Genomic DNA, 21147 nt, shown 5'->3' on the forward strand with positions numbered 1-21147 from the left:
ATATTTTCAGAGCATATTCCCCATTTTAAATCTTTAATTATTTTATAACATTTATTTAAAATATTCATTTTAATATTATTTATAACAGTTTCAACACATTTAAATATGAATTTGCTATATGTTAATTATATAATTAATTAATCGAAGTGTGTAGGTTTTTACCCTTTTGTAAAGTTATTTATTTGACATTTATTCTAGTCAATACAGCGCCATGCTGAGTGAGTTCCTACCCAATCTGGTGGCAGAAAACGTTACTAATAATCTGTAGGGTATCCCCTTGATAGCCATGTAATTAAATTAAACGCCTGTTTACTATATTTAAAAATTAAACCACTGTGAATCATAATTAGTAAACATCCAAAAATAAAACATCATTTATGTAATTCGTTTAAATTAAATCAAGTCGTGACTAGGTCGTAATGAGACTCATATTAATTTCCTATAAAAATGACAGCTGGAAAATTTTGTGTTGCCCAGCGAGTGAATAACTATAAGACCTATTACGTAATTATGAACAGGAAAAACGGTGTTACTGAGCATATATGAAAAAAAAATGTTTTAATTTTTTTTCAACGGAAGAAATCTTAATCTGAAATAGCCGTTTTTCTAATAAAACTCTTGCTTCATTTTTTAATGATGTGAAATATGAAATTAACAAGGATGTCAGTATATAAACCAAAGACGGTGTTATTAACCCAACGAAATATTAAACTGATAAGCAATTACCTTTTGGCTCCGGAAACTAAGTTATTTAGATTTATTAAGTATTCCCCAATCTTCATCATCGTAAAACACGTAAGTAGAATTTATTTTTGGTGTTCGAATATTTTGATTATTCGTGATTTTGCTTGATATTATATTGCATTTATTTTGATTAGATTTGAGTAAATATAAATTTTTCTGTATACTAGATAACTAAATAAAGTAATTAATGGTAATATTTTTAATTGAAAACTACGTATCATTAATTTTAATTTATTTTTTGGAATATACGATCTAAGTGAATAATAAATCTTTAAAAACGCCTGGTCATTTTAGCCTAAATTAAATTAAATGACAAATAACATAATTTTAATATTTAATTATTTATTATATTATTATAATAAATATAATAAATTTACAAATGAAAATAAATTTACAAACGAAAATAAATTTATAAATAGATCTTAAAAGAAATTGATTTGAAAATCTTCATCGGTTCATTGTGTAAATTGGCGCGTGCTTGCTCGGAAGGGATAATCTTATTGGCCAAGACAAATGCAGATAAATATTGCTAAGCCCACGTGATTCTATTTTATTATCAGAATAAATAATTACACGTGCGACGAAAAAATGGGCGATATCATCGAGATTCACGCGTTTTTAATTTAAAACCCTTCCTTTTGACGGTTTTTATTTTGGAGCGAATAATTTCTTTTAGCGTCTATTACAAATGAAAAATTATAAATTTGGCATATTTTTGTAGCTAAAGGCCTTTTCACACGAGCCAACTTTTCAAATCAAAATGCTGAGTCAGCAAAAATGGATCAGTGATCGATTTTTTACTCGCGTACTTTTTTGGTGGATCAACTCATCGAACTTTTATTCACACGAACCAACTAGTTGACTCAACTCAAGTTGACTCATCTAGTTGGGTCAAAAAGTTGGCTCGTGTGAAAAGGCCTTTTGAGCCTAAAATAAAATGACTGGTTTTCTTTCCTGGCGTTATTCTTTAAAAAAAAGTTAACCACGGATAAAGTCTAGTTTAAATTGTTTTTCATCGGTATCTATAATGTCACTTGTACGCGTTCTTGGTTTGGGGATGTTTATATTATGAAAGTGGGCTGGGCACCCGCAATTGTTTCCAAGATAGTTTCCCATTAGAACGCTTTTAAAACAAAAAATGCTTCAAAATGCAACCGTTATCCGAAATCCATTTAAATTCTTAGAGCTTTTTCGTATTCGAGATAATGCTAATAGAAAATATTTTACCGAACGAGGTCGAAGACACCAGAAAAAGGTCTATTGACCTGTTAAATAATGGTCATTTTCATGATCAAATATTGATAAGTTATCGAATTTTATAAAATAACTAACAGGTTTTTTTTGTGTAATAAAAATAAATAGTGCCGCATTTTTTTGTAGTATTATTATGGAGTGAAGTAATGAGGGTTCTTGTTACATTGTAATGGTGAAACTAGCAATGGTGCGTGGCGCCATCCTTTGTCGAGGAAACGCACTATTTACATTTAGAATATATCGATAAAACAAAATTTGCTCCATACTTTTCACTTTCCTTCAGTACTTTAGCCCCAACTTGAGAGAGATTAAGTAAAGTGGTCCAGAAGTTTGAACAACAACGTAGGCCTTTGCGAAGAAACATTCTTTAAAATTGTACGGTTGAAAACTTGCAATAAAATTTTAATACATCTTAGACTTTTTGCAAAACCAGAGTACAAGACTAAAATAAAAACGTATTTGAATTATACTTATGTATGGCTAGCATTGCCTAAGAACAAAATTTGGTTTTCGTGTACTCAGGTTTGTATAGTAGTACCAGGAAACTTTATATGTAAAGTTGGAATGTCTCCGAAAGCGACTCGACAAACGTCGAATGTAAGACGTAACGCGTTTTTTCTAAATTAATTGGCTGGCGGCCGTAGTTGAAAAGAACATTAGGGACAGATATTCAAACGAATACCGTAAACTTTCCCAGAAATCCAGAAATTCGACGGGAAATCGAGATATTGCAAAATCGCGAAAACAGACGAGAAATCCCGAAATCCATCGAAAAATCCCAAAATTCAACGTGAAATCCCTTATTTCAAAATTCCGTTCACATAGTTGATGAAGGTCCGACCCCTCGTGAAGGACACTAACTCGGGAATAGACTTACCAGACAATGAATTTAAGAAGTTCACACTGCATCTCTTGTAGAATGTATCATGTTCTTCATGAAACTGGTCTAGCTGCACGTAAAATCACGTTTAAAAAAAGGAGTTTAAATTTCTATTCGGGACAAGGCTTAATGTCGACTACGCGCCGAGTTTATCATCTTACCACGCTCGATTCTATGAGAATAATCAGGGGCACTATAGTCTTACTTGCACATTCCAAGTGTATAAATATATGGTTTCGTTTACTCCTTAAAAAACAAGGCTTAGGTATATTTCAATTTATACCAGAAATTTGACTTTTTAACTGACATTTATTGAGCTGATTATTTGAAATATTCAGTAGTTTAGTTTAGCTAGTGTACACGCGAAAAGAAAACCGTTGCAAATCATAATATCTCCCTTGTCCCTAGTGCCCTTTGCTTAATCTATCCATGGTCCCTAGTGCCCTTTGCTTAATCTCTCCATCGTCCCTAGTGCCCTTTGCTTAATCTATCCATAGTGCCTAGTGCTCTTGGCTTAATCTCTCCATCGTCCCTAGTACCCTTTGCTTAATCTATCCATCGTCCCTAGTACCCTTTGCTTAATCTATCCATGGTCCCTAGTGCCCTTTCCTTAATCTCTCCATGGTCCCTAGTGCCCTTTCCTTAATCTCTCCATGGTCCCTAGTGCCCTTTGCTTAATCTCTCCATGGTCCCTAGTGCCCTTTGCTTAATCTCTCCATCGTCCCTAGTGCCCTTTGCTTAATCTATCCATAGTCCCTAGTGCTCTTGGCTTAATCTCTCCATCGTCCCTAGTACCCTTTGCTTAATCTCTCCATCATCCCTAGTGCTCTTGGCTTAATCTCTCCATTGTCCCTAGTGCCCTTTACTTAATCTCTCCATCGTCCCTAGTGCCCTTTGCTTAATCTCTCCATTGTCCCTAGTGCTCTTGGCTTAATCTCTCCATCGTCCCTAGTGCCCTTTGCTTAATCTCTCCATCGTCCCTAGTGCCCTTTGCTTAATCTCTCCATCGTCCCTAGTACCCTTTGCTTAATCTCTCCATCGTCCCTAGTACCCTTTGCTTAATCTATCCATCATCCCTAGTGCTCTTGGCTTAATCTCTCCATTGTCCCTAGTACCCTTTGCTTAATCTATCCATCGTCCCTAGTGCCCTTTGCTTAATCTATCCATAGTCCCTAGTGCTCTTGGCTTAATCTCTCCATCGTCCCTAGTACCCTTTGCTTAATCTATCCATCATCCCTAGTGCTCTTCGCTTAATCTCTCCATTGTCCCTAGTACCCTTTGCTTAATCTCTCCATTGTCCCTAGTACCCTTTGCTTAATCTATCCATGGTCCCTAGTGCTCTTGGCTTAATCTCTCCATCGTCCCTAGGGCCCTTGGCTTAATCACCCCATTGTCCCTAGTGCCCTTTGCTTAATCTCTCTATTGCCCCAAGATAATTAATGCAAAAAATGGTGCTGTAACATCATGCGGTAACTTATAGCATTGCAATGTTTCGCTTTACAGTTATTGGAGAGTATTTAAAATCAGTTTCTCTACACAAAAATAGTAAATTGGAGTTACAATAATTTCAAACCGAGATTTCGTTATAAAAAATACATTAATTTCCGCAATTCCCACAATAAGATAGTATCAAGAATGTATTGAAGTTACTAAGAATATTGGACTACAGGATTCTGATTCCCATCCTCGCAGCCTTTGGAGCTTAAATTCGTCTGCTTTCCCATTCAAGTTTGCTATATGGTATAACCTTGAATGCGCCTTAAATGCAGACGAACTTTCTCCACAAAAGCTGTGACGATGGTACCAGGGGTTAATGCTATGCTCAAATGTTCTCAGTAACTTCAATACATTCATGATAGTATGAACTTCTGCCACAGGATTTATAAGAAGCTTCCAAATGGGATTCCAATATTGACCACTCCCTCTAAAGACATTTGACATTTTCAATGCAGCTTAGCGGTTTGTTGTGAAGGTAATCCTTAAAATTGTTCAAGATTTTATTCCCTTTAAGTTTTAGTACTTTTACGATAGTTTGCACTTTGTTGTCGCGAGTTCACATATCGCTCAGAATGTATTTTTCATGCAGAGATTGAAAACATTAACCGAGAATATAACTCTCGCGGAAAACCGGGAAATTAAATTCAATATACATTGTGAATAAATTAAATTGAACCTTAGAAAGCGGGGAAAAGTACGTGTTTTATAGATAACCGAGGTCAGGTACACCGATTTCAAAGAAATAATAGAAAGTTCGACTTGTAATATACATAAAGTTAAGTATGTTTGGAGAAAATGAATGAAAAAGGTTCTTCTTCCGGAGTCGGCCGAAAAGAAGCCGGTTTTTTTCGAAACTAATTCCACCATACACCGTTAAACAAGATGTGGCCACGACCATTTTGAAAAAAGAAAAAAGAAAATGGGCAGCAACACTATCTTGTTTAATAATAAATTTTTTCCATCGACAAAATTTTTTGTATAAATAAAAATAATAAATTTTGTATTGACAAGACGATTGAAAAGGGGCTAATGCTTGTTTTCCACTGGCGCGCGCAACGACGCGTTTCTCAGCTTTGAAACGTTCAAACGTTTTTACGCGCGTCACAATGTTATTTTCTTTACGCGCGTAAAAACGTTTGAACGTTTCAAAGCTGAGCAACGCGTCGTTGCGCGCGCCAGTGGAAAACAAGCATAATTAGGCCCGAAAGCTTGCGTAAAAAGTTTTACACGTTTTTAAAAATAAAATTAGTACCATTAACTATCTGTCGATGGAAAAATTTATAATTAAATTAGTTATTAACCATGGTAAAAAAATTAAACATATACGATGATAACACTATCTCGTGGTTGTTTGTCAGTATGCAGTATATTTCTTTATCACTTAGTTAAAACGAAATTATAAATTTCTTCTTAAATTAAGTATTTTTTAAATCTAGTTATTGTCAATAGCTATGGTAGCCAGAGTGACGAAATTATATTTTAAAAAATAACAATATCAAAAATGGAATATTATCACAGTCAATGATAAAAAGTAATTTCACCGAATACAAGGATTTGTTTAAAAATATAATGAGTAAATGAGTAAGATTACGCAGTTATCTATAAAGTATTAAATATATTTTAAATTTGGTAAAACGTCAGGCGTCTTTATACTCGTAAAGGTGTAAAACGCTCTGGCAGAGGAAGATGTGATAAATTTCCCTAAATCACCACCTACAACAACTGCCAGGTGAGGTAAAATATCGAACCTATAGTTAAGGGTAATATCGGTAATGGCGGCCCGAAACAAAATTTATTATTGCATACGGACAAAGATCGTACATTGAAATAATGCAAGGATACACGTAAATAGAAAGCCAGAGTAGGAACCCCCCCGCTCAACAGCGAACCAGTGTTCCACATTACCAAATACGTTTATAGAGTGACCTTTTGATACCCACCTCCGCGATGGCGGGGGAAAAATTTCAAAAGGTGAAACCCAAATTTCCATCCCCCTATCTAGTCATCCCCTTCCCGCGCGCGCGCCCCCTCTCGGAACAAAAAAAAGAGATGAGAAATACACCCAACTGGCATATTGGAGTGTTTCAGAAAAACGGAAATAATATTATAGGGATGGATATTTTGGGGGAAAAGTTGTTGGGAGAGCGAACCGGCAGGCCCAACCATTCGAAGGATGTTTCGCCATCCGACCAGAAGCGCGTACCATCACCTCCCACCCGTCGCATCGCTTTACAAATTAATTCGCGTTTAATTTAATTTCGCGCAAATTAACCAAGTAGTACTTGTCGAGTTCAATCTCGGGTTGCGTTCTTCTCATTCGGGATTGATTGGAAGCTAAAACGAGTTAAATTAGGGGTTCATGGTCTGGCGCGTTTCGAAATTGCCCGTAGCACGCTGACCCTGGCCGAGACCGTCGCAAAGAAGACCCCTCGCTGCAGCAGCCTTTGGTCGCACCAGCAAGCGTGAAAGGGAAAAATAAATACATTTTCTTTATTTTTCGCGATTGTTCCGGTTTGCTTAATTTGAAGTTTTTATTCGCGATGATGATGGGTACGTACTGCATTTTTTTATTTTTTTAGGGAAAAAGTTACCTTTTTTTTTGGTACTGAATTTCGTTTAATGGCGTGTTTTTTCGTAATGGTTCAAATTTTAGATTGAAGTGGCAAAGTAGGATTTTTATATTAGCTGTAAGACTTGCTTTGCATTAAGAAGAACAAATTTTAAAATACTATAAATTGATAGCTGTATGATATGGCTTTTGGTACTACAGAGTTGACTTTTTTTATCGGTTTGTAACTCGTCTATATGTTAATAGATCAATTCAGAAAGTCAATGGGTGAAAGGTTATTCACCCTATCTTGCGAAGAATCACTTCCCATACGTCATAACGCCGTAGTTCCGTCGTCGTACTCTTAAGCTTCGGCGTGAGGATAATAATTTGACGAAATAGACGACTTTATGACGTAGGGGAAGTGAGTGTTCGCAAGATGGAGGCAACATATTTCCACCATTCGGAACCGACCTATGACAATCAACTGGATTTAAAATTCAACACGCACGTCACACTATTTACGTACACTCTAAACAAACCAAAAAAAAAAACTTCGTAATCTAAATAATCTTAATTTATATAGTCAAGAATTCTAGAAAAGAACGCAACGGATATGACCAAAAACATTAGTTAAACGTATGATTCGTTTCATTGGCGATGTGGTATTTTTTACCCTTTTGAAAAACATATTATGTTAATGACGAAACTGGATTAAATTTTTTTTTATAAAAAAACGCGTTGCCGTGAAAACCACGAAGGTGGTGACGCGCAAATATTATAAAACGGGGTTAATATATTTTTTTCGTGTCCAGCAGAAATCAAGATTGCGGGATCATCATCTTTGTGAACGAGTTTCTCAGCGAACCGCCCGAAGAGGTGACTTCCAAAGAGAAGCCCGGAACAGAACCCCTGAGCTGTATTCCGCCGAGAACGACTACCAGCGACACAGATCATTCCGGCAAACGCGAAGGAGGAAGCCACGAGGATAACGCCATTCGAAGAAAAGAAAGCGTTATTCCCAGTCGGTCCTTGTCCGCGACGGCCGCGCGTGATTGCAATCGTCCGTTCGTTAACGGTACCCGAAAGCGCTCCGAGAAAACATGGGGGACGTCAGGAATATACTAAGAGCTTCGTGTTTACTATTACTGCTGGACTTTTCAAGGTCATTCCCGACTGACCAGGCGCAATTGGCCAGGAAAGGTAACTCTTATTTTGTTTATAGCAGCGAGACTGCGGATAAGGGTCGCGGTAACCTTCAATTAGGAGGGGAAATAACGGGAGTTTAATGGTGATGGCAGCGGGTTCCGTCATTATTCGTAAGCGGGGATGAGGGGGCCGTGTTGTTAAAGAGAAACGGGATTCGCGCCATGGATACGAGTCGGGTTTTTTAGGTAGGTCACCGTTTGGAGGCGCCGTGAAGAGTCGGTGAACGACCGCGCGCCTCGTCTCTCAAGCCAAGGCCAAGGATTCAGCTCTCGCGTCTCTCCATCGCCTACTTTTCGTTTCCGCATGCTTCGATCCGTCGAAGCCGCAGCCTCTCTTGAAAAAAATTACCGTCACCTCCTTTTTACGCGAAACCATTCGCCCCCCCCCCCCTCCAGGTATACGGGAATCCTACATCCGAGGCTTATTATTTAACACCCCCTCTGATAAATTCCCCAAACGTCGCTTTGACCGAAAGCCACAATTACCGAAAAAAATGAAAATAAAAAAACATCGAAGGGAGGGCGGAAATCATGGGCGTTCGGAGTGTGTGTCTTTTTCGCGGTAAAAACAGTAACCTAATCCAGTTTGAGCCGTTTTTCCCACCGTAGAAGAGATTGGATAGTCGATAGGATTTCCTACGGGATCGCGCCAGGCCTATCTTCTAAGAAAAAATCCAGCTCGTCTTCGGGAATTTCGAAAGGGTTATAAACTAATATTCGTTTTGGTTCCCACAGTTCCCGCCAAGGAAATAGCTCCGTATCCGTGTGAAAAACCCGAGACGAACGAAAAGGGCGTTTGCATGTTTGCCTGGCATTGTCGTAATTTTCAGGGAAAGCATCTAAAACCGTGTTACGACGGCGTCTTCGTGGGCAGTTGCTGCCAACTACCACCGGGTGTCTTCACTACAAAGTCCCCCGAGGACGAATCTAACTCTTTGGAAGAAGACGATAACGGCCCACCCACGGACGTTGGGGCTTCGGAACCGAATAACCACCTGGTTCCTTCCTTGGAACATCCGGATGATAACCCGCCGCCCGCCCATCGTCCTGTGACTCCGGGCTCTTTCGTCGAAGTATCGGTCACTTCGAAACCGACCAAGAAACCCGCGGACGTTTCCGTGGGTAATAGAGTAAACGCCACCGAATCGCCAGTTCTAATTAGGCCAACCTCTCAGGGTCCTTTAGTTTCTCTACCCACTGGTTCCGTTACGATGAAAACGGTGACTAGTACTTCCATCGTCACTTCGTATCCGGATGAGACTAGTCCGACCGGGACGCCTCCAATAAGGTCAACGGTGAGTTCCCAAGAGCATAGTAATTTCGATCCAGTCGAAACGACTCCGTACTTCGAGAGCGACACTTACGATAACTCTCTACCTCAGGGACAAACCACAGTCGCCACGGACACTTCCACCACTAACGTTCCTAGCACCATCGAAATAGATCATAAGCCCCCCACTACCAAGAAGCCCATTTACATTAGAGTCACTACCCGCAAACCTAACGCAACCACCTCCACGCAAAACCCTACTACGCCATCCGCTTCTAAGCCAATCGATAACTCGCTAACGGCTAAACCAACGCTTAAGCCCACTACCAAAAAACCAGCCACCACCGCTAAGCCGCTTACTACCACCCCAAAAAAACCAGCAACCACCGCTAAACCACTTACTACCACCCCTAAAAAACCAACCAGAAAGCCTCCACCAACAAAGAGGCCTACCACCACGAGACGTCCAACGACCACCAGGCGACCGCCCACGACTAAGAAACCCAGCTCCACCAAACGTCCCACGACGACCAAAAGACCGCCCGTCACTACCAAGAAACCCACGGTAGCCAAGCCAACAACGCCTCAATTCATAGAAGCCACGCAAAAAGTCACTACGGAAAGTCCGACTACTTCGGCTCCTAACACGACCGATATGGGTACTCTCGTCATCGAGGTAGTCGACACCGATAAACCAGCCAACGCCACCGAGATTCCAGTCGCCAGTACTAACGCGACTAGCTCCAGTACCGGCTCCGTAAACGGTACCACGACGGTAGCCCCGAGACCTACAAATTCTACTTATAAAGATAGTAAGTATATCTAACTCTAAAGTCTGAAAAATCCGAATGGCAAATAACTCTTGAATTATTTCAGTTTGCGGACGACCAGTTCTGGCCCCTCAAGGTCGCATTGTTGGTGGCGAAAACGCGAATTACGGCGAGTGGCCCTGGATGGTAAGAGAGTCGACAAAAGATTCTTCCTAGAAAGTCCGTGTCGTTACGTTCTGAATAATTTCTTTGACAGATTTCGCTGCGTCAATGGAAGAAAAACACTTTTCTTCATAAATGCGGCGCTGCGCTGCTGAACGAGATCTGGGCGATAACGGCGGCTCATTGCGTCGAAAAGTAAGAGATCTTTATTTCTTAGAAATCTTCGTTTTGGACGCTCACATTTTTTTCCTTTTTGGCAGCGTATCTCCGAGTGATCTTTTGCTGCGGCTGGGCGAATATGACGTAAGCTCCGATAAGGAACCGGAAACATTCGAAGAGCGAAGGGTACAAATCGTGGCGTCCCATCCCAAATTCGACCCCAGGACCTTCGAATATGATCTAGCCTTGTTGCGCTTTTACGAACCGGTTAAATTCAAAAGGAACGTCATCCCAGTTTGCATAGCGGAAGTCGAAGACGACTACGTCGGCAAGATAGCCACAGTTACTGGTTGGGGAAGGCTGTACGAAGGTACAACACTCGCCACGCGCTAGCTTAATGTGTCTCAATTGTAACAAATACCGTCCTCCGTAACAGATGGACCGCTTCCACACGTTCTGCAGAAGGTTCACGTACCCATTATCACGAACAAGGACTGCGAGTCCATGTACCGGAAGGCGGGCTTCGTCGAGGACATACCGGATATCTTCATTTGCGCTGGAAAAGAAGAAGGCGGCAAGGATTCCTGCGAGGTAACGGATGATAACACTCCGTGGTGACAATCTTATGTCCGGAAAAAATACCAAATACCATATTTCCCCTTTCAAACGCAGTTGACCATTATTAACGATGCTTAATTTTTAATGACATAGGGTGATTCCGGAGGACCGATGGTACTTAAAAGCGAAGGCAAATGGATGTTAGCGGGCATCATCTCGTGGGGTAAGTATTACTATACACATTTCGCGACATCGAATGCAGTCTTGGAAAACTCTTAACATTAAATAATTTAATAATAAATTTAAAATTCGTTAATATAAATATTATTTTATTTGTCCATAAAGCTTACCATTTGATTTATTTCGGTTTAAAGAGTTCGTTTTCGATAATAATTTATATCAAAGTAGTTAACCATTGCGTTTTTTTACCCTTTAGGAATTGGGTGTGCTTTGCCTCATCAACCAGGTATTTAATAGGGCTTCGGCCAATTTTTGTCTTTTTTGGGGACGATTTTGCAGTCTTTATAGTTGGAATACTTAATTTTCTCTTAATGTGGCAAGTAATGAAAAAAACTGTCAAATGTATTTACCAATGGAGCTATAGGTTCAAATAGTAGTCAATAGAATTTTTACAAAACAAATGCCAGTATATAGAGGTCAGATTTGACTAATTGTTTTTTCTTTGTACTTTTGTCAAGTACATTTCTTTGTTATATTTTATTTTATTGGGTTAAAAAAAATATTTAGCGTATTAAGTACAAAATCCTTAATGCGGTGTTTTTAGACATTTTCCATATTTGCCCATAATTGTCCTCCAACTAAAAAAAGTGACCTTCACGAGGTGCTGCTTCTTCGCCCTATTTTTTTAGGCTATGAGTGAATAAATATGCATTGTCTCATTGCAGGAGTGTACACGAGAATTTCCAAGTTCGCTTCTTGGATTGATCAAATCATCGCGTTTTGAAGCGGAATTGTGTGATAGTTTTAGAGCGTTCTTCGCGAATTAGTATTTATTTTAATTATAAATCATCGGACATCAGCTCGGGGTTTCGTAATTCTTTGGCCGAACGTTGGCGAAACCAAAATGGTCAATCGTGTTTGACCTCCCGCATTCCGTCCCGTGACCTTCGACCCGTTATTGTGATCGTCATTTTTAAAAAAAAAGGCACTCTACTATTATAGAGGATCTCATCCGGCTCCTTATTTTTAAATTTTATAAAATTTTTGTATTAAAAAACAACGTAAAATTTAACGAATTCGGAGCGACTTTCATAGCGCGTGTAAATATAGCTCTTAACAAATTGTCTGTGTATATTTTTTTATATATTTTTAATCCTAGATATTTTTTATTTATTTCGATGTGTCATTTTGGAAAAAAATAAAATTTGAATTCAAAAATTGGTCATTTTTAATTCCTTCAAGATTGGGGTGTCAAATGTTTACAAAAACGTATTTCGCCTAAATTTAGTCATTAGGGCTACGAATTCGGCGATGACGAATTTTTCAACGAAATTTGTGAGTTATCGCCACAATTTGAAACTAACCAGCAACGGGCAAAATCTAGGTTACATTGTGTCAAGTTCTGCATTGGGAAAGGTCTTGCATCATCGCTGCACAATATACGTAAGTGGAATTTGTATAAGAAATTGGGCCGTTTTTTTGGGATCCGCTAATGTAGAAATCCGGTTCGTTTAAAAGAATTCTTTGGGGTTAGCTTACAATAATCGAAATAATGTTTCCACCATTGAACACAGCCGCGTTAAACTAATGAATCTTTCAGAATAAACACGTTGAATAAGCGAGTGTCGATTGTAATTGTTCCGTCATGCATCTCGGAAGGGTGTTGTACAAAGTGTCTTAAGCAGTTCGAGCTTTCCCATCCGTCTTTTCAAATCACGTTTGCTCAATCGTGAACGCTACAGAATTACCGCCATTAATTTTCAGGGTTAGGACGAATGTTGATCTTATTTTTTGACGAATCCTCGGCCCTGGAAATCTACATCCGAAGTTTTTTGTTTATTTTATTTTTTTTGTTTCTAAATAAAATTCTTTAAGCGCGCGGGTAGGTAAGTCCTTAGCTTCGCGTTCTCACCGCAACGCCGGTAATTGGCGCTGCCTGCACGGGGTAGTTTTTCCCGGGTCAACAACATCGAGTGCTCCACTTAAGCGGTATTTTACGCGGCTGTTCGCTACCGAGACGTACCTCAAGGTCAACTTAAACCGTACCCTCTTCCCAGTTTTGCCGTACGCTGTCAGGTAAGGTATCGGGTATTCTAACGAAAACCATCCATAGATTACGTGTTTAAAGGGGTAAAAAGGAAACGGGGAGAGTGTGGGAAACTCGAAAGATTTCGAAGATAGACGACAAGTCAAATGGGTAACGCGAGGGAGGTAAATTCACCCGTAACCGTTAGTAGATAGATAGTGCCAAGATAAATTGGCAAAAGTGGTGGGAAATTGGGAAGAAATCGTACACCCGTTACGCGTCGCAATCGGACGATTGTAGAAAAGTGGCGTTTTTAATATATTTTTAGACAGGGCTCGATTCGTATCGTTTCCGGCTGTTCAAAGTTAGAACAATTCGGTGAGTGTAGTCGAACGAAACCGAATAAATCGTTTCCTAATTCCAGCGCGTTTAAAACAACAACGCTTTTCCTCAGAGAGGTCGGGTCACGGCGCGAAACAACACTCATGACGCCATTGGAAACACTAAGTTTCGCTCCGATACACGCTTCACCTACAAATAACGGCGCCGGTAAAAAAAACACCCATTTTTTTAGAGAGGTGAAATCGCTATTTTCAATCTCTAAAAAAATGGCGCTTTAACAACAACAACACCCATCGAATGCCAATTAGAGGTTAAGGTCTCGAGGCTATTTACGAAAAGCTAGCTAAGATATCGTCGGAGGAACGGGGTTACGAAGCCACCAGCGCCGCCAAATAAGAAAACAAACAAGGTCATCTCGATTAAATCAGCGCGTTCCCAAGGAGGGCTCACGCGGAATTGCGATGGGGTGCAGTCTGTCAATGGAGATCTTCAACGGGGGAATACCACGAGTACAATTGACTTAGAACGCTGACGCCGCTTATTTAGATACACTATACGGCGCACCCCTGTAGGGAGAGTTTTTTCGGGTATATAACGGTACTGGTAGGGAGGGGTACATCGCGAGTGAGTGAGGGGGGGGGGGGGGTGCGATTGAGGAACTGGGAGCAGCACTGGGTTGTCGCGTCTGCGCCATGACCTGTGAAAATTTGAAGATCAGCTGCTGGGGGAGTAAGAGGCTACCGCTCGGCGCGGAGGGTTGTTTTCTGGGAGAGAGCTTTTCGTTGCTTTTCCTGGCTGCGAGCGACGTTCTAACGGAGCGAGCGTGACGGTGGAACATACAAACTTCCCTTTCGAAACGCGTCCGAAGCTCGAAGAACGAGTTCCGCCCGAAATGGCTGCTGGGTCCTACGTTGTCTTCTTTCCCTCTCGGAGTCACCTGATGAAGGATCACAGCCGTCGCGACGACTTCCCCCAATGCGCCCATAACCAAAGTCTGTTTCAGATGTGAATTCAACGGTGGAAGAATTACGGTAGTCCTTTTAAGTTCGCGAGATTCGCGTTATAGTCGAGCCAAAAATCGCGATGATATCGATTCGCTTCGAGTATCGTAGTAGTGAGCGAGTGTAACTTGTGGTATCGAAGTAATTGGAATGTACCTAATTAGAAATATGGCAACGTGGGATGACGGATATTTCTGGATAGTGACGGTGGTCATGTTGTTTTTTACGAGGACAGTGCAGGGACAGTGGCGGACCCAATACCAGAGGATGGACAGAGGTAAGTGTAAACGTTTAGAGTAAATAAATTGAGTGGTTTCTAGCGGTGGACAAACTGGTTTTAATTTTTAATTAAAATTAGATAGGGTTATTGTTAGTATTTCCCTTAATAAATCTTAGCCCCCACCCGCCAATTGTTCGGCTTTTTTAGACGTTCACGTTTTACATCGTTCTCAATATGAAGATCAATGGTTTGTGGTCGTCTTCATTTCCTGTGGGTCAGACGGGCTTACAGGTTCACTGGGTACGCGTTTCTCGGGCCTGTTTCGCGTTAGCCAGACTAAGCCATCCGCCCCTCTCGAAACTCATTATTCTCTTTTCCAGTTTGTCCCGAGGCCAATTTTCCATCGTGGAATATAAATTAATCACGAATTTAAAAGTTCAGACTCTATTTATATTAGGTAGATAGTCCCTTTCGGAGATGGAGTGTTCCTTTTCCGAGAAATAATTTGCAAACCTAAGGGGTCGTATTATTATTCCACTATTATTATCGGCATTAAAAAGTAGAGGGCGCGTGGTAGGTTGGCTCCTACGCAACGCGAAAACCGGTCGCGCTAGCGATTGTCGGTCTCGCTTCGTTTAGCTCAATCTAATAATAAACCCAAGTCAGAGGAAAAAATATGAACTTGACATTGGCGTTTTTTATTTATAGACGGAGGTCGACAACTAACTTTATCTCAACAACCGTGTTACGACGCCAAAGGTCAAGAAGGCGTCTGCATGTTCCGCTACGACTGTTTCAGAGAAAACGGGGAACCCTTGACCACGTGCAAGGACAAATTCTTATTCGGAGTGTGTTGTAAATTGAACAGGGTGCAGACCAGTTTACCATCGATGACCTTCTCGGAAGTAAATGTCCACGATAACGGTAGCGCCACCGAAGGACTGGTACATCGGTCTCCCGATATGATCGAGGCCAAAGTGGTCGAAACTACGACCCATTCCGCGGTTGAAAGCGATGGCGAATATACCGAGGACGAGAGGGTCACGGACTCCGTCGCGGGGGTGTCGCCTACCACGGAATCCTGGAATTCGGAATATGGGGAATCGAGCGAGCCCGATTACGAAGAAACCTCGATACCCTTTAAACCCGTTCCATTAACCAACACGTGGACGTTACCCGAAACGCGACCGGACCCTACGCCCATCGCGAACACCCAAACCACCAGTAGCCACCAGCACTTACCAGCCCAAACGCACAGCACTCCTACGCCACTGAGCCAAACGGGCACTTTTCATCAAGAAATAACGGCGCCAAATACCAAACCCATTCATTATCAACTTTTTGTAACCCCAACAATCAGACCTCCCAGCGGGGTCGTTCAGCACGTCGAACCGCAAACTATTTATCAACAAATTGTGACGAACCCTCTCTTCTCGAATGCGCATACCAAGCCTTACCCGCCAGTATCAACTACGCCTGTTCCTAGCAAGTATCCGCGGCCCCCACCTCCTCGTAACGAAACTGCCAGTTCGGCGGGTCACGACGGACCTCAGTTATTGTTCAGTAGCTGGTCTCCCTCTCACCACAAGCGTATTCCGGGTATCCCGCGACCTTCTTCGATCTATAACAGCGATATTCAGGAAAAGACTCCGTATCCTCACTATAATCTTCCCAGTAGCAATGCCAAACCAACCCGACCGAGTAGTACGGTCAATGGACAACCTTCTATGGTCGAAATAACGAATTTTCTGTTGCAAAACGCGACTATCGAAGATTTGGAGCTGTATCAGAGCGAGATCTTTTCGAAACCAACTACGAACGGACTCGGTATGTTTACTCAAACCACGCTGGCACAAACTACGAATGTCGTCACAACGAGACCGACCACAACTACGACTACGACTACCACAAGCACAACCACGCAACCACCCCCGTCGCGAATTTATTACGAAACCACTGGTAGTTTTAATACGGGATATTACGGTAACGCTGTAACGTTTAACGATTACGGTACTAACCATATCACGAATAATGGCTATCCTCAACACGACTTTACTCGTCCTACCAAATGGAACACGCCGACCACCATCGCGACTACAATAACTCCGAACTCTGTACCGATTGCGAACGACGGTTCTTCGACGTTGGACGGCTCCAACTCGCAACTGGATACCTTAATCGCGCTTTTGCACCCCGGAAGTAAACTCAATGTCTCAACGGCGACACCTCCTGTCAACGGAACCGGTTTTGGTTCGTGGGAAAGCGTATGGCCAGTAGATACAACGCAACAGCAATCGTGGACATCGACGTCAACTGTTTCTACTTCGCAGAAAATTTCATTTAGTACTCCGTCAACTATTCCAATAAACTACCCGCCTAGACCACCAAAGGATCCAATGGGAAGCACGATACCAATTACCACAAATATAGGAGACTGGTCACTAAGTACTTATCAAGTCAGCCAAACTAAGCCTTGGATATCCGAGACGGCTACCGTCACTATAGTAACTACTCCTCAAACGACTACCAGTGCAACTACAACTACAGTCAAGCCCAGTTCAACTACGCCCTACACTAGACCCATTTGGGACTACAGAAAAAGTATGGGTACTTAAAGATTTTTTTTTTGAAAATTAAGTAATTGAAATCGTGTTTCATAGCTTGCGGTGTCAGACCGTTGCGACCTACAGGACGAGTGGTTGGCGGTAGAAATACGTTTTTTGGAGAGTGGCCGTGGCAGGTAAACTCAAAATCGCTCGTAAATGGAAATAACGGATTGAGATAATTTGTCTTTCCACAGGTTTTAGTCAAAGAAGCAACGTGGCTTGGGTTATTTGTAAAAAATAAATGCGGGGGAGTTCTAATCAACACTAAATTCGTCATTACAGCGGCCCACTGTCAACCAGGGTAAGTATATTGTTTAGTTGACGCACTTATGACACTAATCACGCGTTTTACCACCGACAGGTTCTTAGCTTCTTTACTAGTAATACTGGGCGAGTATGATTTGACTGGAGACTACGAAAGTCTGAAACCACTGACCAAGAATGTCCGTCGCATGATAGTACACAGAGACTACAATGCCCAAACCTTTGAGAATGACATTGCCCTGTTAGAACTGGACTCTCCTATCACTTTGAAGCCCCACATAGTGCCTATTTGCCTACCCAAACCGTCGGAAGACTTTGCCGGCAAGAGAGCTTACGTGTCTGGTTGGGGAAAGCTAACGCATGGTAACCTAAAGTTTAGTTACCGGTGATAGTAACTATAAAACTAACAATATTATACTTAGGTGGACCACTTCCTAACGTACTACAATCTGTGAGAGTACCCGTGGCCAGTAACAGCGACTGCCAACGCATGTTCTTATCAGCTGGACACGTCAAGGCTATCAGGGACACGTTCATCTGCGCAGGATACTCGCAAGGAGGTCGTGATTCGTGCGAGGTAAGAAACGCCATACTACGGTCGCGCAATCCATAATGAAAAAGGATAAAAAAGCTAAACCCTAAACAAATTTGAAGAAATTTTAAAAACTTACAAATAGCTAGTACCAATAGGTCTTCGAGCAAACAAAAAGACGCAAATCTTGGACCGAATAGATCTTCGAGTGAAAAACTAAAATTCGCGTCGTTTGGTTTGCTCGAAGACCTATTGGTACGAGCAAAAGTGACTTAATTACCAAAAGTGAGACAATCCCTGTACTTTCGTATGCTCAAGGTTTAATGAATGCTCGAGTCGAGATCGAGCACATAAAAGACTATTTATTGACACCTTTCTGAATATTTCTTTAGTCTATGGTATTATATCGTAGGTAGATGGCGATAGCATCTCCACAGAACGACGGAAAATTAAAAAATACACTAACTTTGACCACTGCTACTTAGTTCCTCCGTTCCTTACTAGGAGGCGTTAATTGTTGGTTTTCACTTCCTTCCCTCTCCAAGGCCTACTTTCCCTTCTCCCCTCCCAACTTGTATTTCGCTAGTAACATTCATTAAGAAATAGGTCCGATTGACACACTTTTGGTACGAGTAATTTAATTTAGTTTTTCACTCTAAGATCTATTTGGTCCGAGATTCGCGTCTTTTTGTTAGCTCTATTGGTACCAGCTATTAGTAAGTTTTTAAATTTCTTCAAATTTGTTTAGGGTTTAGTTTTTTATCCTTTTTCATTATGGGCTATTCCACTCTTTGCAATGCAGTCCATAGCCCTGGTTCCTCTTAACTATATAAATTTCCAACTGACAGTTTTCATTCCAGGGTGACTCGGGTGGTCCACTGATGATTCAAAGAAAGGATTTACGATGGGTACTGATTGGTACGGTGTCGCACGGAATTGGCTGCGCGGACCCGAATCTACCCGGTAGGTGATGTGGCCTGTGACAGGGTTCGTACACGGCCTGGAAAACGTGGAAAAGTTAGGGAATTTGAAAATGTTTCCAAATGGTCCGGGAAAAGTTAGGGGATTTGAAAATGGTCCCAAAAAGTAAGGGGATTTGAAAATGACTCCAAAAATATTTTTCAAGATTTTAACCTCAAACCATTCATTTATTCTACTAAAATGGTCAGGGAAAATTTTGAAATTTGGTCAGGGAAAACCTGTAAATGTCAGGGAATTTAGTTCCGGAAATTGTGTACGAACCCTGTGCGAATCTCCTTTTGGTTTTAATGATTAATAAATTGATTATCGCAGGTGTTTACATGAGGACGACGTCGTATCTGAAATGGATAAACTCCATTATTAGTTGATTCGGCAATGATACAATAACAATACCTGAACAAACAAATAACATTCAGTATTAATGTTATCTTGACTATGGAAGTTGAGTGAGAAAAACACGCAACTTCCGGTGTTCGAAATATACCAAAAATCAAACAAACTTTTATATGAACTCTGTGAGGTTCCTTTCACGGTGACGAAAGTCATGACTAGTTAGTTATTTATAAAATTGAGCGAGAGACTGTTTTCAACCACGTTATTGGAATAAGATTCCAATTCCACTACTATCAGAAAAATAAAATTGTTTTATTGAAACAAATGGTTTTCAACTTCAATTCGGTACTAGTAGGTTAAAGATATTTGCATTAAAAATATCCTTTTCATTTCAATTTTGCCTAATTTTTAAAAGCTAAAATATTAAGCGGTGAATGTGAAATAGTAGATGCAGCTAGCCTAGGCCTTTAGGGTCAATATATTTATTATAAAAGCCCATAAAAAATATTTTAAATACTTTTGGTTAGGTCACATTAAGGAATTTTTCGTAATTTCTTTATCTTTGTGGCCCTAACGGTGTTCTATGAAAACATTAATTTTTAAATCTGGAGCTCATCAAACTGAAGTTACTCAACTTTGAAAAATGTCTTCGCGATGATGCATGTTTTAAACGAATAACATTCGTCTATCTATAATATAGAGCAAGTAGGTGCTTAAAATCGTCTAAATTTAGTCATTCTGCCTAAATAGAAATAAACACATAAAACCTAAGTATTTATAGATTGGTTCGCAAGCTATTTCCCATGTGTTAATTTTAAATAGATCTAACAGAGTAAAGTATAATATTTAATCATTTTATGCAATGATGAGAAAGCTTCTTTAAATTCATAAAATAAGTATAAAAATATATATTTATAGCTAAATTTAGATTTTTGTACCAAATATTTGGTTTTCGAACTTGGGACTCAAAATCATTTTTCGCCTTTCTAAATTTACCAAGTAGATTTAAATCTTTTCAAACCATTAATTACTAAATTAAAGCATTTAAATAAATCAGCTTGACAGTCAAAAGAAAATAATGATCTTCCTTTTGTACCACCCAAGGCAGAAATTGGGAGTTGTTTCGATTTTGGGAAACTTGTATGAACAAATTTCATTTGATGGACAGGTCAGCGCACTTGCCTACCTTAGCCATAATGCAACCTGTCACAAGCGTTGTCCGCTTCTGGTGGGGTTACAAGGAATGCATAGCTGGGAAAATATCCTTATGCTTCTTCTCGCGGTCTATTGGAATAAACATGGACCAAGAATCTATGGGAACTCACTGTTCATGCTTTAAAAAGCACGCGTTAATACTGGGATTAGGAAAATCACGGTTAATTTTAGTTATCACGGTTAATTTTAGTTCAATGTGTACAAACTTGGCGTCGCTGAAGTCGATTTCCGGCGTAGTTTCGCAGAGAAGCTGGAGCGTTCACGTTCAATATTGACAAAATGGCGCATTAAGTCGACGTTTCATTTTAGAAAATATCTCTTTAAAAGTTTAAGTAATGGTAATTAATAGGGGTGTGCAAAATATTTGGTAAGATCAAATAATTCGATCGAATACCAA

The 21147-nt window shown here is 40.5% G+C and overlaps 2 protein-coding genes across 3 annotated transcripts; both read left to right on the forward strand.

The window, feature by feature from the left end:
- The first annotated feature begins 6033 nt into the window (after positions 1 to 6033).
- On the forward strand, positions 6034 to 12434 carry LOC149922203 (uncharacterized). 2 transcript variants are annotated; one of them, XM_090164270.1, is made up of 11 exons: positions 6034 to 6104; positions 7742 to 8126; positions 8867 to 9426; positions 9514 to 10213; positions 10278 to 10357; positions 10428 to 10528; positions 10594 to 10862; positions 10929 to 11083; positions 11204 to 11273; positions 11487 to 11516; positions 11956 to 12434. In XM_090164270.1, the coding sequence occupies exons 2-11, from the start codon at positions 8027 to 8029 to the stop codon at positions 12012 to 12014; spliced, it is 2124 nt and encodes a 707-aa protein (XP_090020396.1). In that variant the 5' UTR covers positions 6034 to 6104; positions 7742 to 8026; the 3' UTR covers positions 12015 to 12434. The 2 variants fall into 2 exon arrangements, with proteins under 2 accessions (XP_090020396.1, XP_090020395.1); XM_090164269.1 differs by having other exon boundaries at positions 6035 to 6104; positions 8867 to 10213; positions 11956 to 12433.
- Positions 12435 to 13162: 728 nt separating this feature from the next.
- Positions 13163 to 19853, forward strand: LOC149922204 (uncharacterized). The gene is made up of 9 exons (XM_090164268.1): positions 13163 to 13306; positions 14764 to 14876; positions 15528 to 17420; positions 17480 to 17559; positions 17620 to 17726; positions 17787 to 18052; positions 18112 to 18266; positions 19082 to 19184; positions 19515 to 19853. The coding sequence occupies exons 2-9, from the start codon at positions 14768 to 14770 to the stop codon at positions 19568 to 19570; spliced, it is 2769 nt and encodes a 922-aa protein (XP_090020394.1). The 5' UTR covers positions 13163 to 13306; positions 14764 to 14767; the 3' UTR covers positions 19571 to 19853.
- Positions 19854 to 21147: the final 1294 nt, after the last annotated feature.

The sequence above is a fragment of the Leiobunum rupestre genome, chromosome 11, assembly GCF_980474605.1.
Source record: "Leiobunum rupestre chromosome 11, qqLeiRupe1.1.hap1, whole genome shotgun sequence".
NCBI classification, from domain to species: Eukaryota; Metazoa; Arthropoda; class Arachnida; order Opiliones; family Sclerosomatidae; genus Leiobunum; species Leiobunum rupestre.

Excerpts from the sequence above, each read along its gene's own strand:
- LOC149922204 (XM_090164268.1), top strand. The coding sequence starts at position 14,768 with ATGGCAACGTGGGATGACGGATATTTCTGGATAGTGACGGTGGTCATG. Across the intron at positions 14,877-15,527 it reads ATACCAGAGGATGGACAGAG|ACGGAGGTCGACAACTAACT; the intron begins GTAAGTGTAAAC and ends TTTTATTTATAG. Across the intron at positions 18,053-18,111 it reads TTGGGGAAAGCTAACGCATG|GTGGACCACTTCCTAACGTA; the intron begins GTAACCTAAAGT and ends TATTATACTTAG.
- LOC149922203 (XM_090164269.1), top strand. The coding sequence starts at position 8,027 with ATGGGGGACGTCAGGAATATACTAAGAGCTTCGTGTTTACTATTACTG. Across the intron at positions 8,127-8,866 it reads GGCGCAATTGGCCAGGAAAG|TTCCCGCCAAGGAAATAGCT; the intron begins GTAACTCTTATT and ends TGGTTCCCACAG. Across the intron at positions 10,358-10,427 it reads ACGGCGAGTGGCCCTGGATG|ATTTCGCTGCGTCAATGGAA; the intron begins GTAAGAGAGTCG and ends TTTCTTTGACAG.